Source organism: Macaca fascicularis, chromosome X, assembly GCF_037993035.2.
Source record: "Macaca fascicularis isolate 582-1 chromosome X, T2T-MFA8v1.1".
In the NCBI taxonomy this organism is placed as follows: domain Eukaryota; kingdom Metazoa; phylum Chordata; class Mammalia; order Primates; family Cercopithecidae; genus Macaca; species Macaca fascicularis.
The window spans coordinates 121,587,189-121,602,472 of NC_088395.1; the positions used below are offsets into that span (position 1 = coordinate 121,587,189).

A 15,284-nucleotide genomic window follows, 5' to 3' on the forward strand; every position below is an offset into this window, starting at 1 on the left:
AATGTAATTATTTCCCATTGACATAAACATGCCCAACCAAGTAGCTCAAAATACTAAGGATTTACATATTGCAATTATTTTTTTAAGAAGTGAAAAACTCTAGACTCTATACCCTAGATTCTCAGGAACAAAATCATTAACAAAAAGCCATTTCTGAGTGAAATCCAAATTCACAAATGTTCTAGAATCGGTTTGTCTCCATATGGTTCAAAGAAAAGTTTATGTCATAGTTATCTTACACCTGTCTCTTGTCACCTTGAATCTCTAATATTCTACTGAGACAATTAATTTAAAGATAAAGTGACAACATTCTCTGTCACAAATTATAAAAGACTACAGAGAATCAAGTGTTTCTGAAAAGGAAAGAACTTACTTTCCTATTTGGAAAGAACTTTTCCTCAAAAAATTTGATATAAAAATATATTAGAAAATATCCACTGTTGAATTATCCATTACAGTCCATTGACAGGTATTCTGTTAATGGAATGCTACTGATTTACATGAAACAAGAGAAATGTAAAGATTAAACATTACAGTTTGACCTTCAGCAGATTGAGTGCACTAGTTGAAAGTGAGAGTAAACATAAACTTACATTGTTATTAAACTGGCTTATACAGCTTTCTTTAATTACATTAAATGGTTCCCTGGCGTGTAAGGTATTTTTTTCTATAAACGAGAAGCAGACAACCGTTTCTGAAACTTTCCAGATAACTGATTATAAGAGTATTACAATGTTTTAAGAAGCACCCAAATACACTCAAAGTGTAGAGAAAAAAAGAAAACTAAAAGATTTCCTTTTCTAGGTCATGACGATAACTATCCTCTGCAGAATGGGGAGGTGGGTATTATGCAGTTAAGGCATGTCACAGAGTGGGCTGCTAGGCTGAGCTGGGAGAACAATACGCCTCTTTTGCAAAGTTTCACTGTTGCCTAGGAACTTAAACAAATGGCACCTCCCAGCAAATCAATTTTGTAAGCCTTCAATTATCTTTATTTGTAGTAAGTGTCCCTAGCATTACTTCTTATGTTCTCAATGAGGTTCTGGATCTTGTCTACCTTCATGCCAAATAAATGCTTCAGAATTTATATCACAAATAATCTAAATTGAAATATCAAATTTAAACCTTAAGCAAAAGTATTCCACTAACTCCAATTTTAAAACATCCCAATCAACCACTTCTGTTCTTATACCTGTCATGCAACAAATACCTAACCTAACTTTTCAGGAGCTTTCTCAAACTAAATTAATCCCCTCTAAAATTAAGCCTTATGCCACAGTTCCATATCTCTTATGTGTACAGCATGTTGAAGTATATTATTTTGAATACTGTTATATATTATAATGAAATTCTTTTCTAATGGTTATATTACTGTACACATTTGACTATTGTATAAACTCTTTAAGTACAAAAACTATGTCTCTTTCTATTAGCCATAATCATGTTTCCAAAGTTGGAGTTCAATAAATGCTGAATGAATCTATTCTAAAACCATGAGAAAGAGAGGCATGATAGCTATGCAAATACACACAAAACAAAACACACCATACCACAAACGAAAGGTATATAACCTATGAAGTTAAATAAGCATTGGATTTTCAGAATAAATAGCCTATTTATTGGCACGGTGTTTAATAACTGCATTTTTATAAAGAGAGAATGTGTTACAATGGAAATAACATTAGGATAGCACTGGAGTTGAAAAACCTAGGCTCTGACCCACACACTCTGCCAGACTCACCATTTAACTTTGGACAAATCACTTAACCTCTCTCAACCACAACAAGCAATTACTGTGTACTCTGCCAAGCTCACAGGGTTATTATTAGGATACAATAGGATAATATATATCAAAGTACTTAGAAATGTATAAAGAGCTGTATAAATGGTATTATCTTAATGATGAATGTACCCTTCAATTAAAGATAACATTTTATTTTAAATGAAAGAAATTAAGGGATAACTATTTATGCTGTAGAACTTATCACTCAATAAATCAGAACAAGGTTCAGTAATTCAGATTCAACCTATAGCAATTAAAATATGAATCAACTGTCAAAAATGTGCTTCACATTTGATTTTTCAGGAAGACATTTATTAAATAAAGCAAAGCAGATATCTGAATAAGGCCACAAAATCACAATCATGAGCTCATTCCACTAAATGCACTGCGAGGACCTTCACCTCACAAAATGAAATGCTGTGTTTATCTGGCTCCATTTTACAACCTGATAAAATGCACCATGCCCTACAGTTGAAAAGGTGAACCAGCCACGTAGGAAATACTAGAGTTGACTCCTGGTTTACAGGAAAACACGTGATTATCCAGGACATGGCACAATCTGATGTAAGAATTCCTAAATCTGTTTCATAGACCTACTGCTCATGTACATAAACAGGTATAAAGAAGCAGAGGGAGCAGCTGCAAATAGGCTGAAACATATCCACTTATTTGTAGCACTGGTGACAGAGTCAACTATGCAAGGTTTCAGGATTTGTTTGGGTAACCATTAAAATCACTTTCAAGTCAACAAATTATCATAGTATCCAGATGGACCAAAAAGTTCTATGCAATTTCCCTTCATCTTGTCAAATCGACCATGTCGGAGAAGACATTACAGCAAGAGTCAGCTACTTTACTGAAATGGGTTACCAACTTTCTGATCGCTGTTTTTTGTCCTTATGTGGGTGAAAATTCTAATCAAGGAGTATCTGGAAGGGAGATCTACTCAAAAAGGTCATTAATCTCCAATCACCAATTGGAGATTCAAGTAAATTAGCAAACTCCCCCTTTTAAATGTTAATCTCCTAGACAGGCTGCCATAATCATTTACCTGAGCTCTATCCCAATAAAGTAAGGGGAGTAAGGTTTGAAGAAAAGTGTGATGGGGACAAAGGGAGGGGGCAAGTGAAGAACAGACACTAGAAATGCAGAGAGAGGTAAAAAGACACCAAAGATAAACTCTGCAAACAGCTGCCTAAAATACATTTTCCCTCATAGGAAGCCTGTTAGCAGAGAAAAGATTCTGCTGCTACATGTTTGGGGGGCACCATTTTCTTCATGTAAATTTATCAAACAATCTGAAACAATTTTTGAGTACTTAGTTCCTAGTTTTGGTTTTGACTCTCTTGACAAGTGGCTTTAAGGTTAATATCTAAACTTTTATCAATGTTCTTACTCACTCAAAGAACAAATATTTCTTGAGTGCTTCAAAAATAAACAATTTTAGGGTTTCACAGTCCTGAGTACATATTAGAATTACCTGGGAAGATTTTTTTTCCTTAAGTTCCTTGGCCCCTAAGATTCTGATTTAATTGGTCTGGGGTAGGATCCAGGCAGGGTTAAAACAAAAAACAAAAACCAAAAAATCTCCTTTGTAATTGTAATGTGCAGCCAGGGTGGAGAACCAGGTGTCTATTTCATCTTAACGTAAAAAAACCTTTCCCCACTTATTTTGAAATGTATTAATTTCTCCTTATTCAATATTGTTTCACCCAGATTCTCACCACCTCTCACCTAGATTAACATTAACCGCTTCTTAGCTATTTTCCCTTTCTCTTGTCTCTTCCCAATGCAATAAGGAATGCTTATCTAACTAATCAGTTTGGTTCTGAAACATTATTCCACTAAGAGTCATTTTAAGTATAACAAAATCACCAATCAGATCATTTTCATCAAATAGAGAATATACTGTATGTGTGTTCCTGTATGGATGTGTGTGTATATGTACATATGTATGTATAATCTCAAACATGCTCTATTTTTCTTCAGTTCCAATGTACCTGCTTTCATTTACACATAATGAATAGTGGTCTCTTTACATTAAAAAATACTGCCCCTAAAAATGTCATGGCTAAATTTTGTCAAAAACAAATGGCAAATGAGTCACCCAAAGATATCTAATTTAAATGGAAAAAAAAGAGCAGCACAAGATCTGGTTTACTCTGATTTTTGAAATGTTCCCACAAGAAATGCTCATTCAACTGAAGAGAAAAAGTAAAATGAAACTTATGATGAATGAATGTTTACCATGAACAGATATGGCTCTGCTTTGTGTTGAAGCTTGCCTCAGAAAACCAACTGAAGGTTTAAAAGCCAAAGGCTGTAACTGCATCAGATGATATTCATATTTATGAGAAATATTATCAAATACAATAAAGGGAATATATAATGAGAAGACTGAACAAGTATATGGTGTATGCCCTGCCTTTTAAGAGGCTCTATTTCTTCTCAGGGATAGCAAGACAGAAATATAAAAAGAAAATAAAGCCAGCACTGCCAAATAAGTGGTAAAGACAATAAGTACCATGGGAATTCAAAGAAACAGGAGATTCCTGTGGACTAAGGGAGTTGCAGACAACTTCTTGGAAGAGCTGGGGCTTCAATAAAATTAAATAAATGGAGAAAAGAGGGAAATCCTAGGCATAGAGATGATCTTGTACAAAGATGAGGCAGAAATGCATAAAATATATTTGAAAGACAGAGAGTGGACCTAGTTGGAAGAGAGGATTCTATGTGGGAGCATTTTGAGGGACAAGGTTGCAACAATAAAGTGGAGCCTAACAATGAAAGCCCTGAATGCCAAGCTAGGATGCTTAAACTTTGTCCTGCAGGTGGAAGAATCCTTTATAGGTTATAAAGAACAATAAGCAAAAACAAAAAGAAGAAAAAGAAAAGAAAAAAAATCACTATAATGATGCAGTCTGAAACTGTTTTACTTGAAGCCTTTGAAGAACATACCAAGTTGCATAATATCTCGCTAACAGTCATGAATATGTGAACACATTATTTAGGAAATTTGTTCTGAGTGAAGGAGTAAAAACGCAAACATGCTTTACAAAATCTAAAATCAGTGGTTGATTACACATTCATAGTTCTTAGGATAATTCCTAAAAGAATCACGGGATGGAAAGCTTCAATTTTAGGTTTTCCTCCTCTCCCCACCTTGTTCCAACACAAATACCTTGATTTAAGATCTAAAAACTGAATACAACTGAAATTGTCTTGTTTTGAAAATAAGAGGTATTTTCTACTCCTCATTATGGGTGAATTTACTTACTATATTGTTTCAAAATCACGACATCTATTAAAATAATTTTGGCCAGATTTCAGCAAAGCAGATGAAAACAGAAATAAATAACAAATTTAAAGATTACAAAAAGCAAAAAAAAAAAAAAAAAAAACAAAAACTTTCATCAAATCAAGACATATCTAAAATAATCCAGCATTGGTTTATAAGAGAGTGTGTTCCTAACAAAAAACGCCAGCCACAACAAAGACTACCAGAGAGTATATGAAGAACATTACAATAGCCAATTTCTCATCCAAAATGATAAACCTTTAATCCACAACTCCCTAAGGAATGGAGTTAATTTTTTCTCAAAAATGCCCTTAAAATTATTGGCTTTCTATTATAAAAATTAAGACTCTAAGATAACTCAAAGCAAGGATTAGCTTTCTTCTAGTAAGCAGACATGCAAGTGATTGATGATTTAATTTGCCACTGCAGCAAATACTGATTTAACCACCACTACCTTCTCAACACCAGGAAAATGAAAAATCTCAGTCTTTAAAGGCATACGTGACAAGAAAGAAGTCAAGAATATCCTAGGATGATTAAACCACACAAAAAAGCCATGGCAATCCTGCTGCTGTACTCTGAAAAAGGATATGCCATTCTTTCAGGCACGTATGCCTTTAAGGAATATGTAGAGATTAAGATTTTTGTGTTTGGTTTAGTTTGGTTGGGTTTGGTTTTCCGGGAAAGATGGGAAGATCGAGGAGAGTTGAAAGAAGTGCATTAAGGAAGGTGTCAATGCCTCCCTCCCACCCAAACTGGGGAAACTCGCTTTAACAATGATGCTCTTTCACCCCTAACATCCCACCAGTTTCCATACATCCTTGAGGCAGCATTCCGCCCCTTCCCGATTGCTTGCTTTGCCCCTCACGTTCAGGAGAACTGGCTGCCCCGACTTTGTTAGTCTGGCAGCCCCCGCGCACCCGCCCAGACCTGCAGAGTCCAACAACGCAGCCACGCAGCCACCCACTTCCCGCACCTCCTCCTTCACAGCCAGCTTCCCCTCCCCCAGTCCTGTCACCTGCTTGGGTGGTGTCCGTCAGGTCGTAGCCGCTGCCCGGGAAGTCTCGGAGCTTCCGACCACCGAGGCTCAGGATACCGGAGTTGCCCGCCTCCTCCAGGGCCCGGTCCAGGCTCCTCACGGTGTGCTGAGGCTGCAGGCTACCCGGGTTCCACGGCGGCCCGTTGGGAAACGGCTGACCGAAAAGAGTCGGTACCGGGATGGGGACCACCAGGGTCCCCCCGCCGCCGCCGCCGCCGCCGCCGCCGCCGCCGCCTCCCCCTCCCCCTCCAGCCCCGCCACCTCCCCCTCCGGCCGTGCCACCGCCACCGCTACTTCCACCTCCACCACAACCGCCGCCCCCACTGTTACCACCTCCTCCCTGACTCGCCGCCATGTTCCTGGGAGAGAGAATAGCCCCCGACAATACTGTCAGCCTGTGCCGCGAGTGTAAGGGGTTCTTAGGACGCATGCGCAGGCTGGGGGCGGGCGGCGGGGCAGGGGGGGCGAGGTAGAGAGTGGGAAGGAACCAGGGGGCGGGCTGGGAGGAGGTGTTGGATAGAGAAAAGATGATGTTTGAAAGTGCAGAACGCTTGCTTTAAGAAATGTATGATGAGAAGAAGGATGCTAAATCCCGGTTCTGCTGCTTTGGGTACCAAAATCTTGCGAAACGACATCAGGCGAACTATAGGTCATCTGGGCTGTATGTCCCCAAATCGCTAAGTTGCTTCACTGTTTCCGTTCTGCAAAACAGAAACAAATATGTGAGCTAGGGATGAAAGGGATTCGTTTCAGAATATACAGAAACAGCACTTAGAAGGGCTTTGGGGCAGCTTATTGAGAAGCTTACTGCAAATGCCTCAGGAATCTTTTACAGTGTTAGAGAAACCCTGGGGAATCATTTGGGGAGGGAAATGAGTGCTGTGTTGAGTTTGGGGCATATATGGATTTCTCCATAGTTTAGAATTCTATAATAGGAAAAGATTTGTAAAATGTTTTCAAGGAAGCCTCTCGTTTCAATGTATGTAAGTCTCAGTCAGACTGTTGCCTTCCAAAACTTGGAAGAGTTATCCACATTCTGTTCTATCACTCTTTGAAGTTGTGCCAAGATCTCCAAAATATCTCTAGTTTCTTCTCCTCGTGTCAGTATTGCCTGATGAAAATCTCTTTGATCATCAAACAATCTTAAAGTTTATTTCTGAAATACAGATTTTGTTTTTAGATGGAATTCTGAAGATTTAACCCTGGGTATTATGAAGCCAATCGATCCTGAATTTTAGGAGTTCATTCTCAGAACCTGAAGATATTTTTAATGTAGAGGACATAGAGAAGAAAGTTCAAAGTCCAGGCCTCCGTAATTTAACCCCAGACTATCTAGCCGGGTTTATCACCCAACCATTTAGGCCACTGCCATCCCTTTACCCACTACCCTCTCCACTCTCGATCACAGTCATTCAAATCTTTTTCACTAGTATTCAGTAAAGTTGACGAAGAAAATTATCAGAACGCTTGGACATATTCACTTATCATTGAATATCCTATGTATCTCTTTTACACCCATTTCAATTTGAGCAATGTGTCAGCAGTCTCATTTTTTAAGAGAAATCTCCACTTCAAAAAAGTGTATCTGCCATAGGCTCTACTTTATAAAAGGTTACAGGAAAGAATTACAACTTGGCTAAAATGCTTTGTGGCTATACTGGTTAACTAAAATGATTATGTCATGAGAAATTGCATTCACCACATGCGTGACCCAGAAGAAAGAAAATAGAGAATCACACTCTGTATAGTGAATTAGCAAGTGAGATAAATTATTAAAACACACCGGTGTCAAAAAGGCATGTTGTACCTTATACCTCATCTTCCTTAATCTTAAATCAAATTATTAATTAATAATTCATAATTAATTGAGAACTTCAGAATTAAGATGAATGAGAAAGAACACTAAGTTCATTAGTTAAAGAAAAGATTAGGAAAGAAAATATTTTAATAATTAGTCAATGAGAATTTTCGCAATTATTTAAAACAATGTATTGGACTCCAGGAAAAATATGTCCTATCAGGATACCTGTCCAGTGAAAAAAGGCATATACAGCCAAATTTAAGAAGGAAAATAATTTTTCAAAAGGTTGAAAGATAATCTAAGTAAGAAAATGGGACGCTTATTAAGTAAGCTATGTATACATTAAAATCAGACAAAATAACATGTTGTAGAGCTCTTTGACAAGAACACCAAGGCCAAAAAATTTAGAAGAGAGGGCCTAAAGTTTAGAAATTTATTCTGAACTTTTAACTCCCCGTGCAATACTTGGGAAAATGACTTAAAAGCTCGGTACTTCAGTGTCTTCATATGTAACAATGGAAAATAACAATAATAATAATAATATTTTTAAAGTGCTTGCTACTTGCCAGAGACTGCTTTGTATATAATTGTCTATCAATCCTCATAACAACCTTATAAAGTAGGTACTATTATTCTTCCATTTTATAGATGAGGGAAAATAGTACATACCTCACATACGATTGTGGTAAGAATAAATAAAGTCATACATGTAAAGTGACAGGCACATACCTGACATTCATTGATTCATTTAATAAGTATTTAAGGAGCAATTACTCTGTGCCAGAAACTCTCCATGCCACTAATACTATAGCACTGGGCACTCAATAAGTGTTAATCTCTTTACTACACCTCTACTCCTTCAAGAACTAAAATAATAAATAACATTCAAAATGTAGGAAGCCAAGGAAAAAATTAGTAAATGTCCTGATAATTGTGGGTAAAGACATATCTGACATATTGCATGAATTTTTTGGTTCAGTCTATACTAGAGGATATTTTACACTGATTACCACTGCAATGCAATCCCTGAAATGACACATTGGTAACTGGTTGAATTACAGCCAGCAGTCAGCATTATCCAAGCCAAACTTACAAAATATATGTTGGTAAGTCACCAACTATATGACATATACAAGGAGAACGGGGGGAAAGTAGGGGAGTTTTGAACAAAACATGCAGCCTCTGCTAAATCACTGGCAGACTCCAAATGTAATTTCTGTTCAAAAGAACTCTAGAGAGGATTTCTGAAATTCCAGACCAGTTTATATTCACTGCTATTCCAAACAAACACTTATAAATATATGGGGAAAGAAAGGCACAACCAAATGTCCAAAGCTACAAATTCTATTAAAGGTCAAGATTATTGGGCTAAAGTACAGGATGTTCTTACTAATCTGTAAATAAATCAAATGTGAGATATGTTTTAGCTCAGGATCCAGAAAAAGGCAACCAACCTGGAGATTAAATCGCTCAAAGTATATTATGAATTTTTAAAAATCTTGATCAAGACACAGGAAAACAACATGAAAATCTCTGTAGTATGTTTTTTGAAAACATCAGCTCAACTAAATGCTAACTTTAGGGGAAAAAATGAAATGTTGGGTGTAATCAAAACATGTATCAAAAACCTGAGAAAACATGTTGCTTTACCCCATACTAAACTATTGGAGTTAGCTGCAGCTGGAATAAGATATGCAGTTCTGCTCACTCAAATCTCAGCACAGTCTTGAATTACAGAAAGCCTTGATAAATGCATACAAAATGATTAGAGATGAGGAGGAGGAGGAAGCTCACTTGGCCCTCCTCTGTCTCGTAACTTGATCTTCAGTCTCTTCCAAAATCCCTGTTCTTTCATGGGGCCTTGTAAAGGATTATACATTAATGTATTTTAGCATAATTTACCACATACTATATACAGCGTCTCTGATCCTCCTTCACCTATCTGTTCTTGATTCTGCCTTTTCAGATAATCCTTTGTCCTGCTTTAACCAATCCTAACAAACTAATCCCAAAGTTAATGTTTATTAACTCATAAAGCATTTGGACAAATGTACGAATGATCACTATTACTTAAAAGAAGCTACTACATACCTAGTCTTCAAAGTTGATGTCAACAAGCACTATTATTTTCCATCTCGGTTAGAATCTCTGCCCTGACATTTTAAAAATGTGAGATGTTAGACAAGTCACTTAACCTCTCAAAGTCTCAGATACCTCATCTATAAACCAGAGATCATTACATTATTAGCTATCTTTAGGATTGTAGTGAGAATTATATGAGATAATTATATTAAGTAACTAGCATATTAAAGATTATTTTCAATGGTTCTAAGTTCATTCTGCCAATAGGACACCTATCTGAGTGGACCATGAGTTAACAGCAGAGCAGTTCCTAAATTCTTCCATACTATTGTGCTACCAGCACTAATGGGCACTTCCTTTAGTGTTACTGTTGAGGTTATAGCCTTGTCAATTCACCCCAAGTTCCTGCCTCCCCTAATCATTGTGTTTTCACTATAAACAGTTAACCTGACTCCAGTTTCTGCTTACTGCCTCTAATGCAATCCCAGATTTTGACCTCTGTGTTTCTAGTATTTTAACCTGATATCACGAAATTTATTTAAAATATATGTTCCAAATCCTTCTTTAAAATATGTCCTAAATGTTTTTGTGTACACAACATTGGTCTGTTACAAATTTTGAAGAGTTTTCTTATTAGAGTAGTATGTAAAAATACAGAGATTGTTAAATTTTACTAGTGTGGCTTGGTCAAAGGAAAGTAAGTAAAACATCACACAAAATTACTGTAAACTTGTTACGTCCAGTTAGAAAACATAATGTTGAGGAAGATTTTTAGTCTTCCTTAGGATTACATTGGAAAATCTCCTTTTCATGTATAAACATGGAAACAAACATGCTATGATGTATAAACATGGAAAAACACCTGTTTTGTAGATGATCTGCCCCCTCCAAAACTCATGTTGAAGTTTGATACTTAATGTGGTGGAGTTGGGAGGTAGGGGGCCTACTGGGAGGTATTTGGGTCATGGGGCAGAACTCTCATGAATGTCTTGGTTCTGTTTTCCTGGTAGTGCATTTTCGATCTCTTGAGACTGGATTAGTTCCAGAGAGAGCAGATTGTTATAAAGCCATTTTCCTCCTCCTGTTTGGTTCTCTTCTTCCCACTGACCACTTCCCCTTGACCTTCTCTGCTGTGTTTTGGCCTAGCACTTGGCCCTCACCAGAAGCCAAGCAGATACCAGCACCATGCTTCTCATATTTCCCAACTCCTAAAACCATGAGCTAAATAAACCTTTTTTCTTTATAAATTACCCAGTGTCAACTGGACTCGATAGTTCACGCCTAAAATGCTAGTGCTTTGGGAGGCCAAGGTGGGAGGGTTGTTTGAGGCCAGGAGTTCGAGACTAGCCTGGGCAACATAGTGAGACCCTATCTCTAAAAAAAAATTACTCAGTCTCAGATATTCTGTTATAACAACACAAAACAGTCTAAGACCATGACATATGCCCTTTTTGACAAGTGTGTCTTTTATATTTTCCTCTTCTTGCACTGTGGGAGAGGGAACAATGAAATAGGGTCTTTTCAAGCGAAATCCAAATTCCTAAAAGTAAAACCTAAGTAATTATCATACTACCTCTAAGCAGGCATAATAAAGTGCCCATAATAAAATGTCCATAATCCTAACAGGTTGGGAGATGAAGGAGAGAAGATCTTTGAGCCCAGGAGTTCAAGACCAGCCCTGGCAACGTAGTGAAACCCTGTCTCTACATAAAATAAAAAAATAAAAAATTAGCCGAGAGCAGTGATATGCACCTGTAGTCCCAGCTACTCAGGAGACTGAGATGGGAGGATCTCTTGAGCCTGGAACTTCCAGGCTGAGTCAGCCCTAGCTGCTCCACTGCACTCTAGCCTGGGCAACAGAAGGGAAAAAAAAGAAGATTGGAATGAAATGTTGAAGAATCCAGTTGGGCATCTATGAAAGTCTAATCATATTTTTTTACTTTAAAATTTGTTTCAATCTTAACCATTCTGTATAGCATTTACTTCAAGTAAACTTGACTGCTTTACAAGTTTAGGTTTTTTAGTTTATCTTCCTCAATTGATTAAACTTATGAATTTCTGTTGGACTGCTATGAGGCATCTCCTAATGGCAATGCACCCAAATTACAAGGGGTTTTGTTTTGTTTTGTTTTGTTTTTTGAGACAGGATCTGGCTCTGTCACCCAGGCTGGAGTGCAGAAGTGCAATCTAGCAGCTCACTGCAACCTCTGCCTCCGGGACTCAAGCCATTCTCCCACTTTAGCCTCCCAAGCAGCTGGGGCTACAAGCACCCGCCACCAAACCCGGCTAATTTTTGTAATTTTTGTAGAGATGGGTTTCACCATGTTTCCCAGCCTGGTCTCAAACTCCTGAGCCCAAGCGATCTGACTACATTGGACTCCCAAAGTGCTGGGATTACAGGAGCGAGCCACCATGCCCAGCCACAAGGGTTCTTTTGTTTTGTTTTGATGAATGATGAAATTTATTTTAAAGTCTAAATCTGTAAACTTGACACTAAACATAACAGGGTCACACATGACCCTAAAATCCAAGTTTTCTATTTGGTGACAAGATTTGTTTCTTCTTGACCATGGACTACATCATGACCCTAGTTTGTATATTAGTAGAGAGTATGTGAGCAAATATTGCAGAATATCTTAAATGTGTTTTGGTGAGGCAGTCAGAAATTCCAGCTTTCACTTACATTACAGATTTAGGCTGGCAATGATAACCTTCAAGAGGATATTTATTTCTGCTTAAGTACATTGTCTACATTTATGGTATGATTCCACAAAGTAGGAAAAAATATATTGGTTGTTATGTTCTCATGTTTCACACTACCAGGTGTAATTAAGGTAGAAAACTAACATACTTCCCCCCTCTTTTGTGGTTTTAAAAGTATCTTTATTAAAACAGCTAACATTAGTCATTAAATAAAGGAGTAGATATTTCTAAGGTACTAATTCGTAAACAACTAGGTTCTTCTTGATGAACTCATCTACTTCTTCTATATTGTATATCTTAAGCACTCCTTAATAAAAACCTTCTATTTAAACACCTCTACTTATATTAAAACCTTTTATTAGGTTTCAGAGGAGCTTAAAATTTTCTTAGCTTCCAATGGCTTCTTTTACTGGTGGTAAGCGATAGCTTTTTGAGAGGGTAGCAAAACTACAGACATAAATGCACCATACTGTTTGACCTCTGTTACAGTATGTCCCTGTATGCTTAGTCAACAGACAAAATGGACTCCTTGTGGTTAACTGAAGTGAGTTAAAACAGAACCAGGTGGCCATGGCTCATGAGAGAGCCATCACTTACTCTGTTCTCAGAAAGATGTTGTAAAGGTATCACAGGACCTCACTTTCTACAGTCAAGCCAAACCAGTTCCTATTGTTGGTGCCAAGATAAACTGCAGGCAGATCACCCCTCCCCAAGCTGTTTGAAAGAAAAGTCTGACAGACTTCTAGTTTGGAACTTGGAAACCAATCAATCAGAATTCACCTGCCCTGGACAATCAGGGATCAGTTGTATCAACCAATCAGGACTTGGCTGTGTCAACCAATCAGAACTAAGCAAGTTTGAATCCTTCATTTGCATAAATGGACCTCATTCGAACCTTGGTTTTAATTTTTGCTATAAAAGACAAACTCACAGGCATGGTGGTTCCTTCCTGTTATCCTAGCACTTTGGGAGACCAAAGTGGGAGGTTCACTTGAGCACAGGAGTTGGAAACCAGCCTGATCAACATGGTGAGACCCCCCCCATTTGCAAAAGAAAAAATATAGCCAGACATGGTGGCATGAACCTGTAGTCCCAGCTACTTGGGAGGCTGAGGCAGGAGGATAGCTTTGAGCCCAGGAGTTTCAGGTGTCAGTGAGCCATGATCAAGCCACTGCTCTCCAGCCTGTGTCACAGAGTAAGACTTTGTCTCAAAAAGTAATAATAATAATTAATAAATAAATAATTATTTAAAAATAACACAAACTTGCAGGTACACGGATGAATCTGGAAGCCGTTATCCTCAGCAAACTAATGCAGGAACAGAAAACCAAACACTGCGTGTTCTCACTTATAAGTGGGAGTTGAACAATGAGAACACATGGACACAGGGAGGGGAACAACACTCACTGGGGCCTGTCGAGAGAGGGTGGGTGGAGAGAGCATTAGGGAAAAGAGCTAATGCATGTTGGGCTTAATACCTAGGTGATAGGGGCAGCAAACCGCCATGGAACATGTTTACCTATGTATCAAACCTGCACGTCCTGCACATGTACCCCGGGACTTAAAAATAATAACAATAATAAAATAAAGAAACAAACACAAACTTGCCAGGTGCAGTGGCACATGCCTGCAATCCCAACACTTTGGGAGGCCAAGGCAGGAGGATTGCTTGAGCCCAAGAATTCAAGACCAGCCTGGGCAAGGTCCTCTTCATCTCTACAAAAAAATTAAAAATTTAACCAGCCATGGTTAAATGTGCCTGTAGTCCCAGCTACTGGAAAGGCTGAGGTGGGAGGATCCCGTGAGCTCAGGAGTTTGAGGCTCCAGTGAGCTGTGATCGTGCCATTGCACTCCAGCCTGGGCAACAGAGTGAGGCCCTGACTCAAAAACACACACACAAACTGTTTGTTCCCTGGAACACACCTTCATTTTACACCAAAGTCTGTATCTCCCCTGTTTGCAAACTGTTCACTGGAATAAAGTCTCTGTTCACATTACTAGCATCTCCACTGCTGTAACCTCAATTCAAGTCACTATTTTCTCTGGACTACTACACTAACTTCCTAATTTAGTCCTTTCTGCTTCTACTCCTCTGCCACTTAATAACTATGTGGTTTTGGGCAAGTACTTATCTTCTCTTTGCGTCTGTTTCCTCATTTGAAAAACAGGGATGATAATGCTACCCACCTGATAGGAATATTGAGAGGATTAAAATTAGTTAATATAAATACAACACCTGAAAGAGCTTCTAGCACATAGTAAGTACTCAAAGAATGACAGCTAGTATTAAAGGTAAATTAACTCTCTTAATTTCACAAGAGTCTTGTGAAGCAGGCTTTTTTTTTTTTTTTGGACAAGATATCGCTCTGTTGCTCTGGCTGGAGTGCAGCGGCACAATTACAGCTCACTGCAGCCTCGACCTCCCAGGCTCAAATGATCCTCCCACCTCAGCCTCCTGAGTAGCTGAGACTACAGGTTTGTACCACCACATGGCTAATTTTTGTATTTTTTATACAGACAGGGATTCACCACATTTTGATTGCCACATCAAGCAATCCTCTCACCTCGGTCTCCCAAA

The 15,284-nt window shown here is 38.2% G+C and overlaps 1 protein-coding gene across 4 annotated transcripts in view; it reads right to left on the minus strand.

The window, feature by feature from the left end:
* Positions 1-6,506, minus strand: part of LRCH2 (leucine rich repeats and calponin homology domain containing 2) — a 129,727-nt gene extending 123,221 nt beyond the window's left edge. For all 4 annotated transcript variants that reach the window (XM_045384520.2, XM_045384519.2, XM_065538594.2 and 1 more), the window contains exon 1: positions 6,100-6,506. In XM_045384520.2, coding sequence (XP_045240455.2) covers positions 6,100-6,475 — 376 coding nt within the window. In that variant the 5' untranslated portion in view covers positions 6,476-6,506. The remainder of the gene's footprint in view (positions 1-6,099) is intronic.
* Positions 6,507-15,284: the final 8,778 nt, after the last annotated feature.